Source organism: Macaca fascicularis, chromosome 3, assembly GCF_037993035.2.
Source record: "Macaca fascicularis isolate 582-1 chromosome 3, T2T-MFA8v1.1".
Lineage (NCBI taxonomy): Eukaryota > Metazoa > Chordata > Mammalia > Primates > Cercopithecidae > Macaca > Macaca fascicularis.
Genome location: NC_088377.1, coordinates 163,903,225 through 163,918,700, shown reverse-complemented (window position 1 = coordinate 163,918,700; position 15,476 = coordinate 163,903,225). Strand labels below are relative to the sequence as shown.

Here is a 15,476-nt window from a genome sequence, read left to right as displayed (position 1 = left end):
AGCTGGGACTGGAGCCGCTTTTTTAACCGGACTGGTGGTCTCCACCCCAGTCATTTCTTTAAAGTAGCCAGCGGCAGCTTCTGAGTCCTAGACCCAGTGACTCAATATGATGACGACTTTTATTTCCCTCTGCTTTGCAATTTTGCAGTGAGGATAGTTGTATTTGTGTGCTCATTTTTTAATAAATGTATTCTAGACTTGTCCCCAATCTCTGTCTCCGTTGACTCTCCCTAAGATCAATGATTCTCATATCAAGAGGAAGTGAAGAGTTGGTTTCAAGAACCATCAGACAAGGCAGTTACTCTTCCCATAACCCTGGCCTAGGGTTATTCATAGAGCCCCTACACATAGATGACATCAATATTTCCCTGTGCAAAAATTTAAAGTAGTGAGTCAAATTCTTCTCTACTCTAAATCAATGATTTCCTCTTTAGCACTACATCTCTCTTCTCTCCCTACAAATAACATCTCTTCATCTCTTTTGGGTGAGACTGAAAAAAAGGAGACTTGATTAAATGCTGAAGAAATGCTAAAGTTTCTTCTATATGGCATTTCCTTAATATGCCAAGGAAGCAAAACCAATTGTAACTTCAGAAGGAGATTTTGGTAAGGAGGTAGAAAATGTTACAGTAAAGAAAATTGCATGGTAAAACATCAGAACCTAACAGGACTGAATCCCAAAAAGTGGAAAGTGAAACATGGAAAGACTGAGTGGGCAGATTGTGGGAGAGTAGGGCTTTTGGTAGGTCTTGCCTGCTGGACGACCGGGTAATAATTTTTTTAACACAGCTTCAAAGTTGCTGTATTCAAGGAGCTTATTCATTGTCATTTACTCATACTCATTTCTTTTGTTACTTCATGTGATTACTAGGTGTGTTCTTTCATAAAATTACAATAGTCTATGGAAAGTTGATTAATTTCACAAATGCATAACCACTTCTTAAGAAATGAAATTTGCTTTACTCAAACTGAGATTTTTTTGAAAAGCTTTTGTCAAGGTTAACTTCTGAATCTATAGAAGAAAGTGTTCCCCAGGAACACAGTACTGAATGTGGGAGACCAGACGTCTAAGGAGAAGGAAAGTGCTTGAGGTTGTGAAAAATACATAGCAAATACGATTCCTGCGTATATTTTAACATTTCCATGTGATTATCCTAAAATCTATCACTGAGCAGAGGAACTGTTTTTAAGTCCAATTGTCTGAATAATATTTTGGAAAAATTTATAGCTAACTTTTTAAAAACGTGATAGCTTTTCATATGTAAAGCGGATTTATTTTAAAATTTCTTTTCTATGTCCATGTCTCCTCTAAATGAAGGGGGCTTTTATTTAATCACATTTTACAGAAAAACAAAACAAAGGGGAACTACCACTATCCACTACTCAACAAGTTCACTAGCTGTGTGGCCTTCCTCAAGTTGGGGTACTTGGGCTGGAGTGCCAAGACAGCACCGGAAACTAGCAACATTTATTCTCGTTCTTAAAATGTCTGAGACAAATTAGCCTTCTGAGTGTTTATGAAGACCTTTCTCCGAATAGAAGACCAGTTGTTCTCAATTTCAACAGATAATTGAAGAATCCAGCTTTAAAAGGATACTGAGAAACAGGGTGAATAAAGAGGGATTATATTTTATCTTTGATCAGGGCTGCAATATTAGTGGTGAGGTGGGGGCAGAATAGAGAGCATACTTTTTGGAAGAAAAGTTCACATTTTCTCATCCTAAGTTCCAACCTATATGTTTTAAATTAAAATCTTTATAAATTTATTTAAAATAACTGCAAACTACTGATGGATTAGATGAAATGTTAGAGAATACGGCCAACTTTGGGCATGTATTTTGCAGAGAAATAGGAGCCCGAAAAAACTGAAATTCAGAAGGCAAAGAAGGGAGAAGAAATCTTTCTCCTATCTCTGACCTCCAGCCACCACTACCCCCATATACTGAAACAATAAGAGTGAAGGGCACCGTTGCGCACCCACTGTGGTGCCATTTAGCTTCCAAGTGACTATGGGAGTCAGGCTTACTTGGAGGAGGCACAGTGAAAAAGACCAAAGGGCACCTGAGCCCCTGCCCCTCTTAACTAAAATAAGGGGATACTGGGATCCTACCATTCCTGCCCCTGACTTTCCTTTTGCCCTGCGTCCCAAGGGGAAATTGGGGGGGGGGGGGTACTGCAAATAGAGTTCCAAAATTTGAATTACTGGTGGCATCTAGAAGAGTTCAAACGTGGGAAGGAGGGGTTGGGAGGATTCAAAAAGCAAATACAGCAATCACATGTATTTTGCTGCCACTGTATTTTACTTCGCTGTCCTCTATTTGAGTTGGCAAGTAGGAGTTGAGTTGACAGCAGGGTCTCTCTTTCAGGAGAGATTGTGGCCTTCACTTACTTAGGGAAACAATAAACTGGAATTTCCTATTAAAGGGCAATGACTTTGCTTTTAAAATGAAACGCTCATGCCAATCAAATAAAAAGGAAATAGATACTTTGGAGAGTGAAGGACCCCAATTATTACCATGCCTGCACCTTTTGTACACAACACATGCTCTTAAGTTTTAAAAAAATCATTCACCATTATTCAGAAATCTAAATCAACATCATTAAAGCCAATTTCTCTTTCTCTCCCTTTTTTCTCCTTCCTTTCCTCTCATTTCAACAGTGGTATGAGAGTTCAGATATTCTCTGTCGTGAGTAAAAAGCTCTGGAAATCAGCTAATGTGCCAACACCGGGAACATATCCAGGCCCATGGTGCGAAAATGAAATATGTGCTGTTGAATTATTATTTTTGTCCTTTAGGTTTACATCTACACCCTTGTATTATGTAAATTTCTGAGAAGCTGTGAATCACAAGGTTAGGTAAAGGAGGGTCCCCCCCAACCCCTCAACTCTCCCCCTCCTCATCCGTCTTCGCAAGCAACAGGAGCCGACCCCATTTAATCTTTGAATGATTCTCAGCCTTGTTCCTTTCTTTTTCCGGCTTTTTACCCCAGACCTCAACTTCCCTACCCACCCTCGACCCAACGAGCCGGCAGGAGCCAGAGGCCGCGGATGCAGCCCAGGGCCCCGAAGCTGGCCGCGTTCGTGACGTCAGCCGGCCGGCCCCTCGGGTCACCGTGGCCGCGGGACGCTGTTTGCGAGTTGCCAGCGTCAACACTCGCGCGGGGCGCTTAACGCTTCGCGTTGTTTCCAGGAGACTTTTCCTCTGTGTGGGACTGCTGAGAAAGTCTGAGGGCAGGCCCACTGTCAGTGAATTCAAAGAATTAACTGAACTTGAATTAAGAGGAGACAGTGGAGGGAAAAAAAAATAACCTTCCAAATTAATTTAAAGTGAGAAGGCAATCACATTTTAAAAGGTAGTAAGATTTCTTAATGATGGATCAAGGCTCTTCTTGGGATTTTCTCAGCGTGGATCTTAGAGCCCAACTCTTGAAACATGCACAAGGCGTGCAGAATCTGGTCTGGGAGAGGCCTAAGGGCGGGAAGGGAGGAAACAGAACAGCATCCACTTCCATCAAGAATCGGGGGCCGGCCAGTGGCTGAGTGCTTCCTCTTTTACAGTGGCTGTGAAGGCCGGCGGGACGTGGCCACGGGATATCGCCCTCTTCGGACAGCCATGAAGTCTTTTCTTTTAGAGGAGATGCAGGGTTTGACTGGGAGAACTCGGAAATGAAAGGACAAATTGGAGAGTAAAGCCAAAGAAGGGAAGGTAGAAAGGCCTTTCTGTTAAGGTCTTAAACAGGAGAATCTAGTAAGAAAAGTATCTTTGGGACCATCAGGTGACCCCAACTACTCTTAAGCACAGGCCAAAGGGCTTCAAAGGGAGGATTCTTGGAGGAAAGAGGTCGGCTAAAAAATTCACGAAAGGTTTTTGGAAGAGATACTCAGAGATACTCTTCAGACACTCTTAAAATTTGACTTGAGAATGTATTTTCCAGGAAAGTAAAAATGACAGGCAAACCTAGTGAAAAGATGCTCTAGTTCCTCCTTAGGTATGCCACACCCCCGGGCCTGTTTTCTTTCACCTTGCATCTAGATTAAATGACCCTTCAATTACACCCCGAGTCGTCAAAGCAAGTCTATTAGCGAGTGCCTGTTCAAAAACTTTCATCTAGGAGCTCTCCACCATCTGTTACGCGGTCTCTTAAACCGAATCCGGCGCCCCCTCCCGAAACTCTCTGGAGCCTCCCTTGCCATCTCCCCGCCTTGGGGGGGATGGAGCCGCCCCAGGACCTGCGGGAATGCAGAGGAGAAGGGGTGGAGCGCGATCTCGCCCGGGATGGGTTGCCGGGCCGGCCGGAGCGGTGGTGGTCCAGAGGCCCGAGGTCGACGGGACCTGATCGAAGGCAGCGCCGCGTCGACCGACCCCGGGAGCCAGACGCTTGGGAGCCCCAGCACGGCCGCGGCGCCCAGTCACTGAAGTTGCGCCCCAACTCCCAGCCGCCGCCTCCAAGCTTCTGGAGCTACCGTTCCTGGCCCCTCCAAGGGAGTCTCACAGAGCTCGGTGGCCCTCGGCCTTGCCAACGTCGTTTTAACTGTTTGGAACTCGTGAGCGAGAACCGAGAAGTGGAGAGCCCGGCCGGGGAGTTTTCAGCTTTTCTGTTTCACTTCGGGCTGCTTCTTTTCAAATGGTTCTGCGCTGGCCACCGAATCCAGAATGAGGCGGGGCTCCTCTGCCCCTACGCCAGCAGCGGGAACTTGGTTCCCCTGGGCAGCCGGGGACAGGGGGCGCAGAGGCCGCGGCGATAATGAAGGCTGAGACGGCCAAGGCCAGCGGGTCGGCGCGGGGCGCTCCCGGGCCGGAGTGGCCATCGGTCGGAGTTCAGGAGGTAACTGAATTTATAAGCGGTTCTTACAGATTTCTGACTCACGGATTTGTATTTACCGCTACTGCTTCTCCATTTCTCTAAGCTCTGTGGTCTCTAAGTTCTTTGTTCTGTGTTATTTGAATTTCTATTACCGACTTTTATTTCATGGGATCACTTAAGGAAGTTTGAAAATAACATTCAAAAATGCTTCAAACCTCGTGGGTAGTGTCAAGGAAAGAGTCGAACTGTGTCTTGAATATGGTTTCTGTGTGTGTGTGTGTGTGTGTGTGTGTGTGTGTGTGTGTATGTGTGTGTGTGTTTAATTTTGACTACAAACAAAATGTCTTTAAAATTGTCTAGGGACTGCTACAAAACGCTAATCAACTAATTGCACGAAAACTTTTTTCTATCATTGGAGGCGAATATTTCAGTGTAGAGCAATAGAGCATGTTTGGGCTATCTTCTCATTGTTCACCTTCCAGATTTCAGCAACACCCTTGTAAGTGACAAGCAAAACTTTGCTGGGTTTTGTTGCTTGACGCTGTTGCTCCACAGTAAAGGTTGGATAAACTGGGTTACTTGTTTTATAAACTTCTTTTTTCCACAAAGTCCAGCCCTGAGTCGTAGCCTCTCAGTCTGGAGGGACACACCTCACAGGCCTGTGGGAATGGGTGAGAAAAATCTCAGCATTAGTGGAGGGTCAAAAACAAACTGAGTCCAAGTGATGGCTGTCTGCATTGCCTGCTGCCTCATTAACAGCTCTCACATTTGGGCTCTTCATTTTCTTTTACAAACTGATTTTGCTAGGCAAATGCTGTTTTGAGAGAAATAATTTCACTGAGTTTAAATGAAATCCTAATATAAAAGACATAGTAACAACAAAGGTCTATAGACAAACAACCCACCCTCACACTTCTTCCCCCAAAGAGAGGAGGGCTCTGTGAGTTAACCAACCCTTCCCACACTTACAACCTGTGATATTGTCCTTCACAGGCTTTAGGAAATTAGCAAGAATTCTTTATTTGCTACCAAACTAACTAAAAGCACACTGGTAGCCTTAAATTGAACTTGTTGCCAAAATGTTTGCTAATGTGCTGGAAAGTTAGTTCCCGTTGTGTATTAAGTAATCTGAGGTACTCAAAAACTCTTTCCTTGAACCTTATAGACCTTGGCTATTTGTGTCCCATCCCATCACCCTCCCTCCATCACACACCAAAAGAAATAACCAAAGACCAACCAGAGATAAAGACTATGAGCAGAAAATGTACCGGAATTTAAAAATGTGTTTTTCCTTCTAGAAATACAGTATGTTGCATTTGGTGCTATGTATTAAACAGGAAAAAGTGTAGATGTGCTTGAGTGTCAGGGCTGGGGTGGGGGGTGATGTCAGAATAATAATAATGCCTTCGTCTCCCCTCCCTTAGCTCACAAGCTAAAGCAAAGAGAAAGCAGACTGTTGTTCTGCTAGGTGTCAGAGATGTTGAACAGGCCAGAAAACTCTAAAAACATGACCAGGGACAAGTCAATGAACTAGGCAGAAAGTGGAATTAGTTATAATATTTTCCAATCCATTTTTAATTTAAAAAATCAATAGCATTTTGTGACATATCAAAGAACAAGAGATTAGAGATTATGGCTTATTTGGTAATGTATGGCTCTGTTATCTTATTACCTTTAATTTCGAATTGCAGTCACCATAGGCAGAAACTGCATTTGCTTGTGATAGGGACTTCAACAAAAAGCCTGTGAAAATTATGCACGTTTTTTAATAATAGCAAGAACACAGCTTAGAAAGTATTGAAGTCAAAACTAGATTCCTTAGAAAGAGAATTTTAAATTACTTCAGAAGAACAGGACTTTTTCTTAATTCTAAAATAGATCTTAACACAGAGTTTGTTATCTGGCCTCTTTATATTATGAACTGCTGTGGTTTCCTCAGGATATTTCATAAAGGACGAACTATACACTTAAACTCGCCTTCCATCAGGATTTGAGGTTATAAATACTGCCTTTCCATGGATGGAAAGGGGAGGCACACTTAATCATCAGTTCTCAGAAGAAAAAAAAAAAAGAGGGATTATAGGATTCTCAAAGAAAATCGAAAGAAACTGTAAGAGTTTCTATTTTGTCATTAAGAAAATAAACAAGGCTCCCTTGCATTTGTTTTAGTAAATTAAAAAATACTTCTGTTGAAACATTTTGAAAGCTTCTGAATTTGCTGAATATACTCTGTTCTTATTGCTTTTTTTTTGTCATTTTCAAATATATTTGTAAATAAAGCACTGGACAGATTGGACAGTAAGACAGAAGCCCTTTCTAAATACATTTTGTGTTTTATGACAATTCTTATTTAATAGAGATAGTATTGCTAATTAACACGTGTTTTTGGTTAGGTTTTGAAAAAATTAACAAATGTTGGATATCAAGGCCTAGAGTTGTAAAGCATCTTTTCAGTCTTTAGTAAACTCAAGGCCATCTTAAAGGAAGAGTATAATTGATGCTTTGCCATATTTGTGTTAACTCAAATGACATTTTCAAACACTTGCCAAAAGGGCAAATCCTGAAAAGACCAGTGAAAAGCAAATTGTTGAAATATAAACTATACAAAGCATGCATACCTCTTAGCCAATATTTTTTCCTTTTTAGTTTTGTATACACCAAAGGAGAAATTTACAGAGGTCAAATAAAGGCTCTTTTGCAGTTAAGGAGAGGGGAGGGGGAGGAGAAGGGGAGAGGGAGGGACACACCACAAGCGTAAAACAAACTGGTGGCATTCTGTCAAGAAGGCAGGTAAGGCTCCAGAGGCCGGCGAATTGTGCATAAGTCAGCTGGACTCTCTAAAGTCTTCCAGAGCTGGGCTGTTTTCGCGCTTCTTGGCTTTTTCCTTTCATCCTAGCCCTGTGGCGGAGGAGTGCAGCAGGAGGGGGATTTTTTCGCTGTTGGGAAGTGGCAGGTAGGAAAAGGAATCTGATCCGGCCCAAAAGTCAGCAATTAAAGTCTTAACCGCGACCCATCTGTCGCGGTTAAGAGAACCTCCCCACCACCCTTTGCCCCAGCAAAGCCCTTCCCGTGCCCTTTGTCTGAGCAGGGGAAAGGAGGAGACTAGTTCTGCGGCCCCAACAGCAAAAGGCAAGAAAATTTCCAGCGCTGACCAATACTGAGTGTCTGCGCCCGGTCCAAGTACAACTCCGAAGCGCCTCTCGGGGGTGTGGTGCCTCTTCGATTGCTCTGCCCAGGTGCTCTGCCCAGGTGCTATGCCCCGTGGCCCCAGCAAAAGGAAAGAACATCTGCATCCTGGGCGAATCCAGAGTAGGTGCACCCAGGCCAAGGACGGTTCCAAAGCGCCGCCCTGGAGTGTAGTGCCTCTTTGCCCGCTCCCCCCGGGCGCTCTGCGCTTCTCTGCTGCATCAGTTGCCCCAGTCTGAAGCCACCTCGCGACCTGAAACGAGGCATTCCCAGGCCTAGCTGCTGAAGCTGGTCGTATTCAGCCAGACCTCTCCCCCATCTTGCCCCTTGGCTGTCCTAAACTTCCAGTAGGACTCACTCCCCCTCCCCCATTTCTTCAGCCTCTGAGTTTTCCCACCACCCACCCAGCGCCGCTGTTGTTTCTGTTAGACATCAGGCGCGTTCCCAGCCCAAGCTCTCTTCCTTTCCACTCCTCTTGGCTCTTGGGGCAAAGGCGGAACTGATTTTCGCGGAAAGCTAGAGAGGGGCGGAGGGGACCGGGTGGCTTGCCTGGCATGTGTTGAGAATAGGGTAGAGAGGAGGGAATACTTTGAGGTCAGTTTCCTTCGTTTAAGGTCCAGTTTCTTTTCTTTGAGTGAAATTGGACAGGGACTTAATAATCCCAGGGTTTCTAGTCCGCCGTTATCCAGCCTTCCGGGGCCCACCCTTTTCAGAGTTCTAGCAGAAGGACGCCCCCACTACACTTGGCCCAATACCTGACACCCGCCACCACCTGTTTCACAGCCACGTGGGGTTAACTCACCAGGCAGATGGCACCTTGAGCTGCTGCGGTCGGCCACTCACTTCAGGGTCCAGGCCCCACCGCCCTTTGCTTGCAGTTCTGTGCGCTCCCTTGGCCTCCTCACGCCAGGTCACAGCTGCCGCGTCTTCCAGCTCTGTGCAGCCCTCCGTGAGCGCCTAGCTCCGGGGTTCAGCTCTGCGTGATCGCCGGCTGGCAAGGGACTGCCGGGGAAGGTGCGCGCCGCAGCTTCCAGCGCGCTCCTGGACTGTCTTGCCTGAGCGGCGGGAACCCGCACAGTCTGAGCAGCAGCCTTAGGCGTCTTTCCGGAAACTTCCACACACTCCACCGCGCCGCCCCAAGAGTTTGGGCCAAGGCGCCACAGCCGGCGAGTTCTCGGCTGGGGGGCGTTGCACGGGAAATGGTCTCTACGCGCGCTCTTTGGGAGGCACAACTGTAGCTGTGGACACAACTCCGGCGCCGGCAAGTCTGTTTGATGCGCACAGACACCCAGGCTGCAGCCTGCGCTGCTTAGAGGAGTCTTGCAGACACCGGCAGCCGGGGTGGGGATTAATACATTCTGTTTCCCTTTTCCGCTCGGCATTCAGTATTTAAAATGCTCCGGGAGAGCTCTAGCTGAGCGCAGGTACTTAAGAAAGAAATGCTCTTTCCAGACTCTCAATGTAAACTCGGAAGCGTGTGCGCGCCCGCGTCTGTGTGTATCCTGGGTGGGGTCCGATCGAGTCAAGGTTTCTTGTGGTGTGACACCCGATTATACCTTGCAGCTCCTCAACTTTGTGGATGAAAGTGCGACTTTCCCAGGCCGATTGCCGTGGGCATTGCCTTTACAAAACCACAAACACTTAACAAGCCTCCCAAGGCTTTTAATTCTCAGGGGCGTTTTGGGAGGCCAGTTACCTGCTGGCGTCTTCTCAATGGTCCAGACTCAGTTCGGGCCGCGGAGACTCCGGGATTCCGGGAGCGGGCAACCCCGAGCCCTGGAGGAAGAAAGAGGTCTGCGGAGGTGCCACAGACCTGACCCCGGCCCACCCCGGCCCGGCCAGGCCCAGCGGAACCAAGCAGCGAAACCTCGGATTTCGCCGCCTAGGCTTCCTGGACGAGGCTTTCTGGAGCTTGGCGTTTGATAAATATAGCCTGGCGTTTGCCCCTGAATTAGACTCCGTTTCCTTATTTAGCCCTTGCACAATGATTTTAGATGATGTCACTTAGAGCTAAACGAGAAAATTGATCTCAGATTTGCTTGGCCTCTAAAGCCTGGTTAAGCAGATTGAGAATTAGACAGACAGAGGAAGCAAAAGGGGGGTGGGGGTGGGGGAGGGCGGAGGGTAGTGAAGTGTGCGCCGCAGAGTGTGCGCGCCGAGGGGAGGGCGCGCCAAGCGGGTGAATGCGCCCCCGCCTTTTCTGGGCGGGGAACCTCACTCACCAATGAAAAGTAGCTACTGACTGCAGAGGAAAAAAAAAAGTTTTCCTGTTGACTGTTGGAAGCGAATTGAGCAATTATCTAGTTTACCTTCTCCTCTTGGAAGTTAACGATTGGCGAGATCTTGGCTGCGTTATTGACACAACACTTTCTATTGATAGAAATAAGTAGTGATTGTCCCCGAGTCATTGGTGCGCCAAGAACTCTGCGATGGGCTGGCAGGAGTCCATTGGGCTGGGCAGGCAGGTTCGGCTGGTGATGCTGGGGAGGAGGAGGAGGAGGAGGCTACTGGTGGTGATGGTGCCCGTCCCCCTCTCCACAGGTCTGTGACAAGCAGGGAACAAGGCAACGGACGGCGCAGCCCAGCCCCGGCTGACGGACGCTGGCGACTCAGACATGGACAGTAGCTGCCACAACGCGACTACCAAAATGTTAGCGACTGCTCCAGCTCGGGGCAACATGATGAGCACGTCCAAACCCTTGGCTTTCTCCATTGAACGAATCATGGCGCGCACCCCCGAGCCCAAGGCCCTGCCAGTCCCCCACTTCCTGCAGGGAGCCTTACCCAAGGGGGAACCCAAGCACTCTCTGCATCTCAACTCGTCGATTCCCTGCATGATCCCTTTCGTGCCTGTGGCGTACGACACGAGCCCCAAGGCAGGAGTGACGAGTTCCGAGCAGCGGAAGGCCAGTCTGGAGGCCCCGGCTGCGCCCGCGGCGGTGCCCTCGGCGCCGGCATTCAGCTGCAACGACCTGCTCAACTGCGCACTGAGTCTCAAGGGCGACCTGGCCCGCGACGCGCTGCCGCTGCAGCAGTACAAGCTGGTAAGGCCGCGTGTGGTCAACCACTCTTCATTCCACGCCATGGGCGCCTTGTGCTACCTGAACCGAGGTGACGGCCCGTGCCACCCGGCAGCCGGCGTGAACATCCACCCGGTGGCCTCCTACTTCCTCAGTTCCCCTTTGCACCCGCAGCCAAAAACGTATTTAGCCGAAAGGAATAAACTGGTGGTCCCGGCGGTGGAGAAATACCCTTCTGGAGTAGCGTTCAAAGACCTGTCCCAGGCTCAGCTGCAGCATTACATGAAAGAAAGCGCCCAGCTTCTGTCGGAAAAAATCGCGTTCAAAACCTCGGACTTCAGCCGAGGCTCTCCTAATGCCAAGCCCAAAGTTTTCACTTGCGAAGTGTGTGGAAAGGCAAGTACTATGCAAAACGGAGATCCCTTCCTTCCTTCCCTCCTTCCCTCCTTCCCTCCTTTCCTTCCTTCCTTCCTTCCTTCCTTCCTTCCTTCCTTCCTTCCTTCCTTCCTTCCTTCCTTCCTTCCTTCCCTCCCTCCCTCCCTCCCTCCCTCCCTCGCTCCTCCTTTCCTTCCTCCCTTTTTAGTATTTTGGGGGTAATTATTTGTGTACGCTTTTTGTAAGATTCTCTTCCTCCTACCCTCCCTCTGCCCAGTTTGATTTCAAAGTTACTTGTTCGGCTAACCTGTTCTACGTGTGTTTAATTTTAAGGTCTTTAATGCTCACTATAACTTAACCCGTCACATGCCAGTGCACACAGGAGCCAGACCCTTCGTTTGCAAAGTGTGCGGAAAAGGTTTCAGGCAAGCAAGCACCCTGTGCAGGCACAAGATCATTCACACGCAGGTGTGTTCATCTGTCTCAATTTCACCTCGTTTGCTTCGGAACTGTTTGCAGAAAAACAGTTGATAAAGCCTTAGTCCTTAGGATAAGGTTCGTTTAGAACGTGCTAGCTGAACAGGGGTGAATGCCATATATTGTTTGCTTTTGTTCTGCCTTGAAAGTGTTTAAGCATTACTGTGTTTTGAGCTTGCAAAACTTCACATAATTAGAAAATATCTAAATGTCTCTGCTTTTCCTTTCTCTTGCTTAGGAAAAACCTCACAAATGTAACCAGTGTGGCAAAGCATTTAATAGAAGTTCCACTTTAAACACTCATACCCGAATACATGCGGGCTACAAACCGTTTGTGTGTGAATTCTGTGGCAAAGGGTTTCATCAAAAAGGTATGGAAACCAGGAAATGTTGTCTCTCATGGTTAGTCTTACCAAAAGCGATACTTAATATTTTCGGGATGTTTTAGAAGACGATGTTTAAAGTGTAGTTATGTGGCACATTTGTTGCCATTCTAACCCCCTACCCGAAGTCTGATTAGTATTAGAGAAAGGCATGATTCATAAAACAATATTTTTTAACTGCATGCTCTGATTCTATGTAATTGGACTGATAAATGTGTATTAAAATTTAAAGGAAACGGCATCACTGTTGATGCGATGTTTGAAAATAAACTTGGGGAGACAAGTGCAGGCACGGATAGCAGCCCTGCACTGGTTGTGGGACCCGTAGCGGTTCTTCTGCTTGCCTGGCGCTACCTTAGACGTGTCTGCTCCTCCTTTTTTAGGGTTTTTTTTTTCCCCCAGAACCACATCTCTGTCATTTGTGTGTTTCAGGGAATTACAAAAACCACAAGTTGACCCACAGCGGGGAGAAGCAGTTCAAGTGCAATATCTGCAACAAGGCTTTCCACCAGGTTTACAACCTCACTTTCCACATGCACACCCACAACGACAAGAAGCCTTTCACCTGCCCCACGTGCGGCAAGGGTTTCTGCAGGAACTTTGACCTCAAGAAGCATGTCCGCAAGCTGCACGACAGCAGCCTGGGGCTGGCCCGCACGCCAGCTGGCGAACCAGGCACTGAACCGCCGCTCCCGCTACAGCAGCAGCCGCCGGTGACGCTGCCTCCTCTGCAGGCGCCGCTGCCAACTCCGGGGCCCCTGCAGCCCGGGCTCCACCAGGGCCACCAGTGATCGAGGCCAGGGTTCCTTCCAGCCTCGGCCGGGCCCCCACGCTGAGGCAGCGGCAGACTAGAGCTCTTGGTCCGAGTTCGTCTGCAGACCCCGGGGCATGTTGGGCCCCACACTTTAGGGCCAAACAGAGGCCTCTGCATCCCTTGGCCTTTCACCTCTTGCATGCACCTGCTAAATGGTTTTGTGTATTATATTCTATATAGGCACTAACAATTATGAAAAACTTGGAGGGCTTTGTTTGTTTTCTGTTTTTCTTTCTTTTTTTTTAATTTGGAAAGACTTTTCATCTTGGGTGAAGAGATGGTGTTTGTTTTGTTTTGTTTTGTTTAAACAAATTTCTGCTATATTTATTGAGATCTGTATTATTCTACCCGGGAATGCTGCATCATTTTAATTTTATTATTGTATATATTTCCATTGTGTTGATTCTCCCGTCTCAAGATGTCTGCAGGATGTTTATCATTTCCTTCTTTCCTGAAGTAACGAAACACTGTGTGTATGTCATATATACACGCATAGATGTGTGCGCCCATAGGGGTATATTCCACATTCGTGAGCACACACACATACACATTAGATAAGAGTGGTTCATTATGGATGATTTTGAATTTTGGTTTTGATTATTGCACGTGAAAATTGATTCATTGACTGTTGGAAATAAATACTTGGAACATGCTTATTTAATCAACGAACTTTAGGGCTCTGTTCATACTATTCAGCTAAAGATTCCTGACTGTGACCCCCTCATCCATCCTCCTTTTTAGAATCTAAAACCCTGGATTAGTAATACTTAATGTTTTCGTCTGAAAATCTATCAAGTGCAAATAGTTTCTTCTAAATGGTTACACCTTTGGATAAAGTTATGAAATCTGGTAAATTTCAGAAGCAGAAGACATGGAGTTTTCTAACAGAAACACAAATTTTGGCTTGGACCACCTGATATGTTCGCAGTGCACAGTTAAACAGGAACAACATATCCAGTAGCTGTATGCAATGTACATCTCCTCAAACGCATTACAATCATAGATAGACAGGTGTCTATTGTTTGCATCCTGAAGGCACATACTGACTTATACACAGCTGGCAAAGGGAGCCTCTGTGTTTTTACATGTGTATATATGTTTATAGACGAATATACTTCCATTCAAGGAGGAAACATGGATGAAAACCAAACTGTGGCGGGTGCCAGGTCCTTGAAATGCTTCAAGTGTTAATCAGCGGCTCCGCTGTGAGCTCGGGCTCTGGTGTTTCTAATCGCAAGTCTCTCCCGTTTTCTTGCCAAAACAGTGAAACAACTGCTAAAGACTTTAATTAAGAGGGGTAATTAGTTCAGATTTATCAAAGCCGGGTTGTTATACTATTAGCTGCTCAGTAGAAGCTGCCAGACAAACTCACAGCCCAGCACAGTAGTGCTACTGCAACGGGGCCACATCCTGGGAGGGCGACTGGGGGGAGCGGGCCCCGGGGTCTCCGTCTCGCCGCCTCGGACTCCACCACCCCGCCAGGACCGGGGCCAGCGCGGCCAGCCCCGCAGGCCTCAGGTGCATCTTGGCCCCTCCCCCGGCCCACGCTCTCCCTCCAGGGCTGCTGATGTGGAGAATCCACCATCGGTCCACACCGCGGGCCCAGGTTCTACGGAGTCCGGGGGTCTCCTTTCTGCACTCACCGTAGCGCGGCCTCACAAGCTCCGGGACCGCCCCGACAGTTGCGGGGAAGAAACTTAAATCTGTGGCCCCGCCTCACTTCTGTGCGTCCTGCGGCGCCCAGGAAAAGGCTGCGCAGAACGACGAAAGGCGAGACCGAGACCGGAGATGTGCAGGGGACACTGCCGGGGCGCGGCGGCTGACACCCGAACTCACATTTCATGGCGGGGAAAGACTGACGGCTCCGGTCACCGAGAGAGGGTGACCTGAGTGCTTTTCGACGGCCTAGGAAGCAGGGAGATTACTAACAGCCCCCGTGGGGCGATGGCGGAAGGGTGGGTGAGCGGACTCCGCGGGGACCCTCATGCCGAGTCCGGCCTGAGCCCCTTCCGGGTTGTGGAGAGACGTTGGGGGAATCTAGAGAGCACGGACCTGGTGTGGCTGGGAAGGTCCCCAGAACAGGGAAGTCCTGACACTTCCTGCAGACGTCGGGTCCAGACCTTTCCCAACACTTGTGCCAGGACGCACGCCCTTTGGACACTGGGGACAAGTTCCAGCCCAGCCATTATTAGATCGAATCCCGATGTTTCTCCTTTCCTGACCTCCTCACGCCCCGACCTTGTCCACTGTTGAGGCCAAATCCCTGTTAGATTTGACTTCGGAAAGCGATGGAGGTCTTGGAATTCCATAGTTGGCTGGATTCCGAATCCATCCGGCCCTAAGTAGCTCCATCTCTCACAGAGTATCACAGCCGATTTGATAATCTTGTCCCAGGCTCTGGCCACATTCCGTGAC

General features: G+C 47.9%; 1 protein-coding gene across 2 annotated transcripts; it reads left to right on the top strand.

Moving 5' to 3' along the window:
* Positions 1 to 10,380: 10,380 nt before the first annotated feature.
* Positions 10,381 to 13,730, top strand: FEZF1 (FEZ family zinc finger 1). 2 transcript variants are annotated; one of them, XM_045388499.2, is made up of 5 exons: positions 10,381 to 11,036; positions 11,187 to 11,408; positions 11,721 to 11,855; positions 12,103 to 12,235; positions 12,680 to 13,730. In XM_045388499.2, exons 1-5 carry the CDS (start codon positions 10,608 to 10,610, stop codon positions 13,036 to 13,038), a joined length of 1,278 nt encoding a protein of 425 aa, XP_045244434.2. In that variant the 5' UTR covers positions 10,381 to 10,607; the 3' UTR covers positions 13,039 to 13,730. The 2 variants fall into 2 exon arrangements, with proteins under 2 accessions (XP_045244434.2, XP_045244433.2); XM_045388498.2 differs by having other exon boundaries at positions 10,381 to 11,408.
* The last annotated feature ends 1,746 nt before the right edge of the window (positions 13,731 to 15,476 follow it).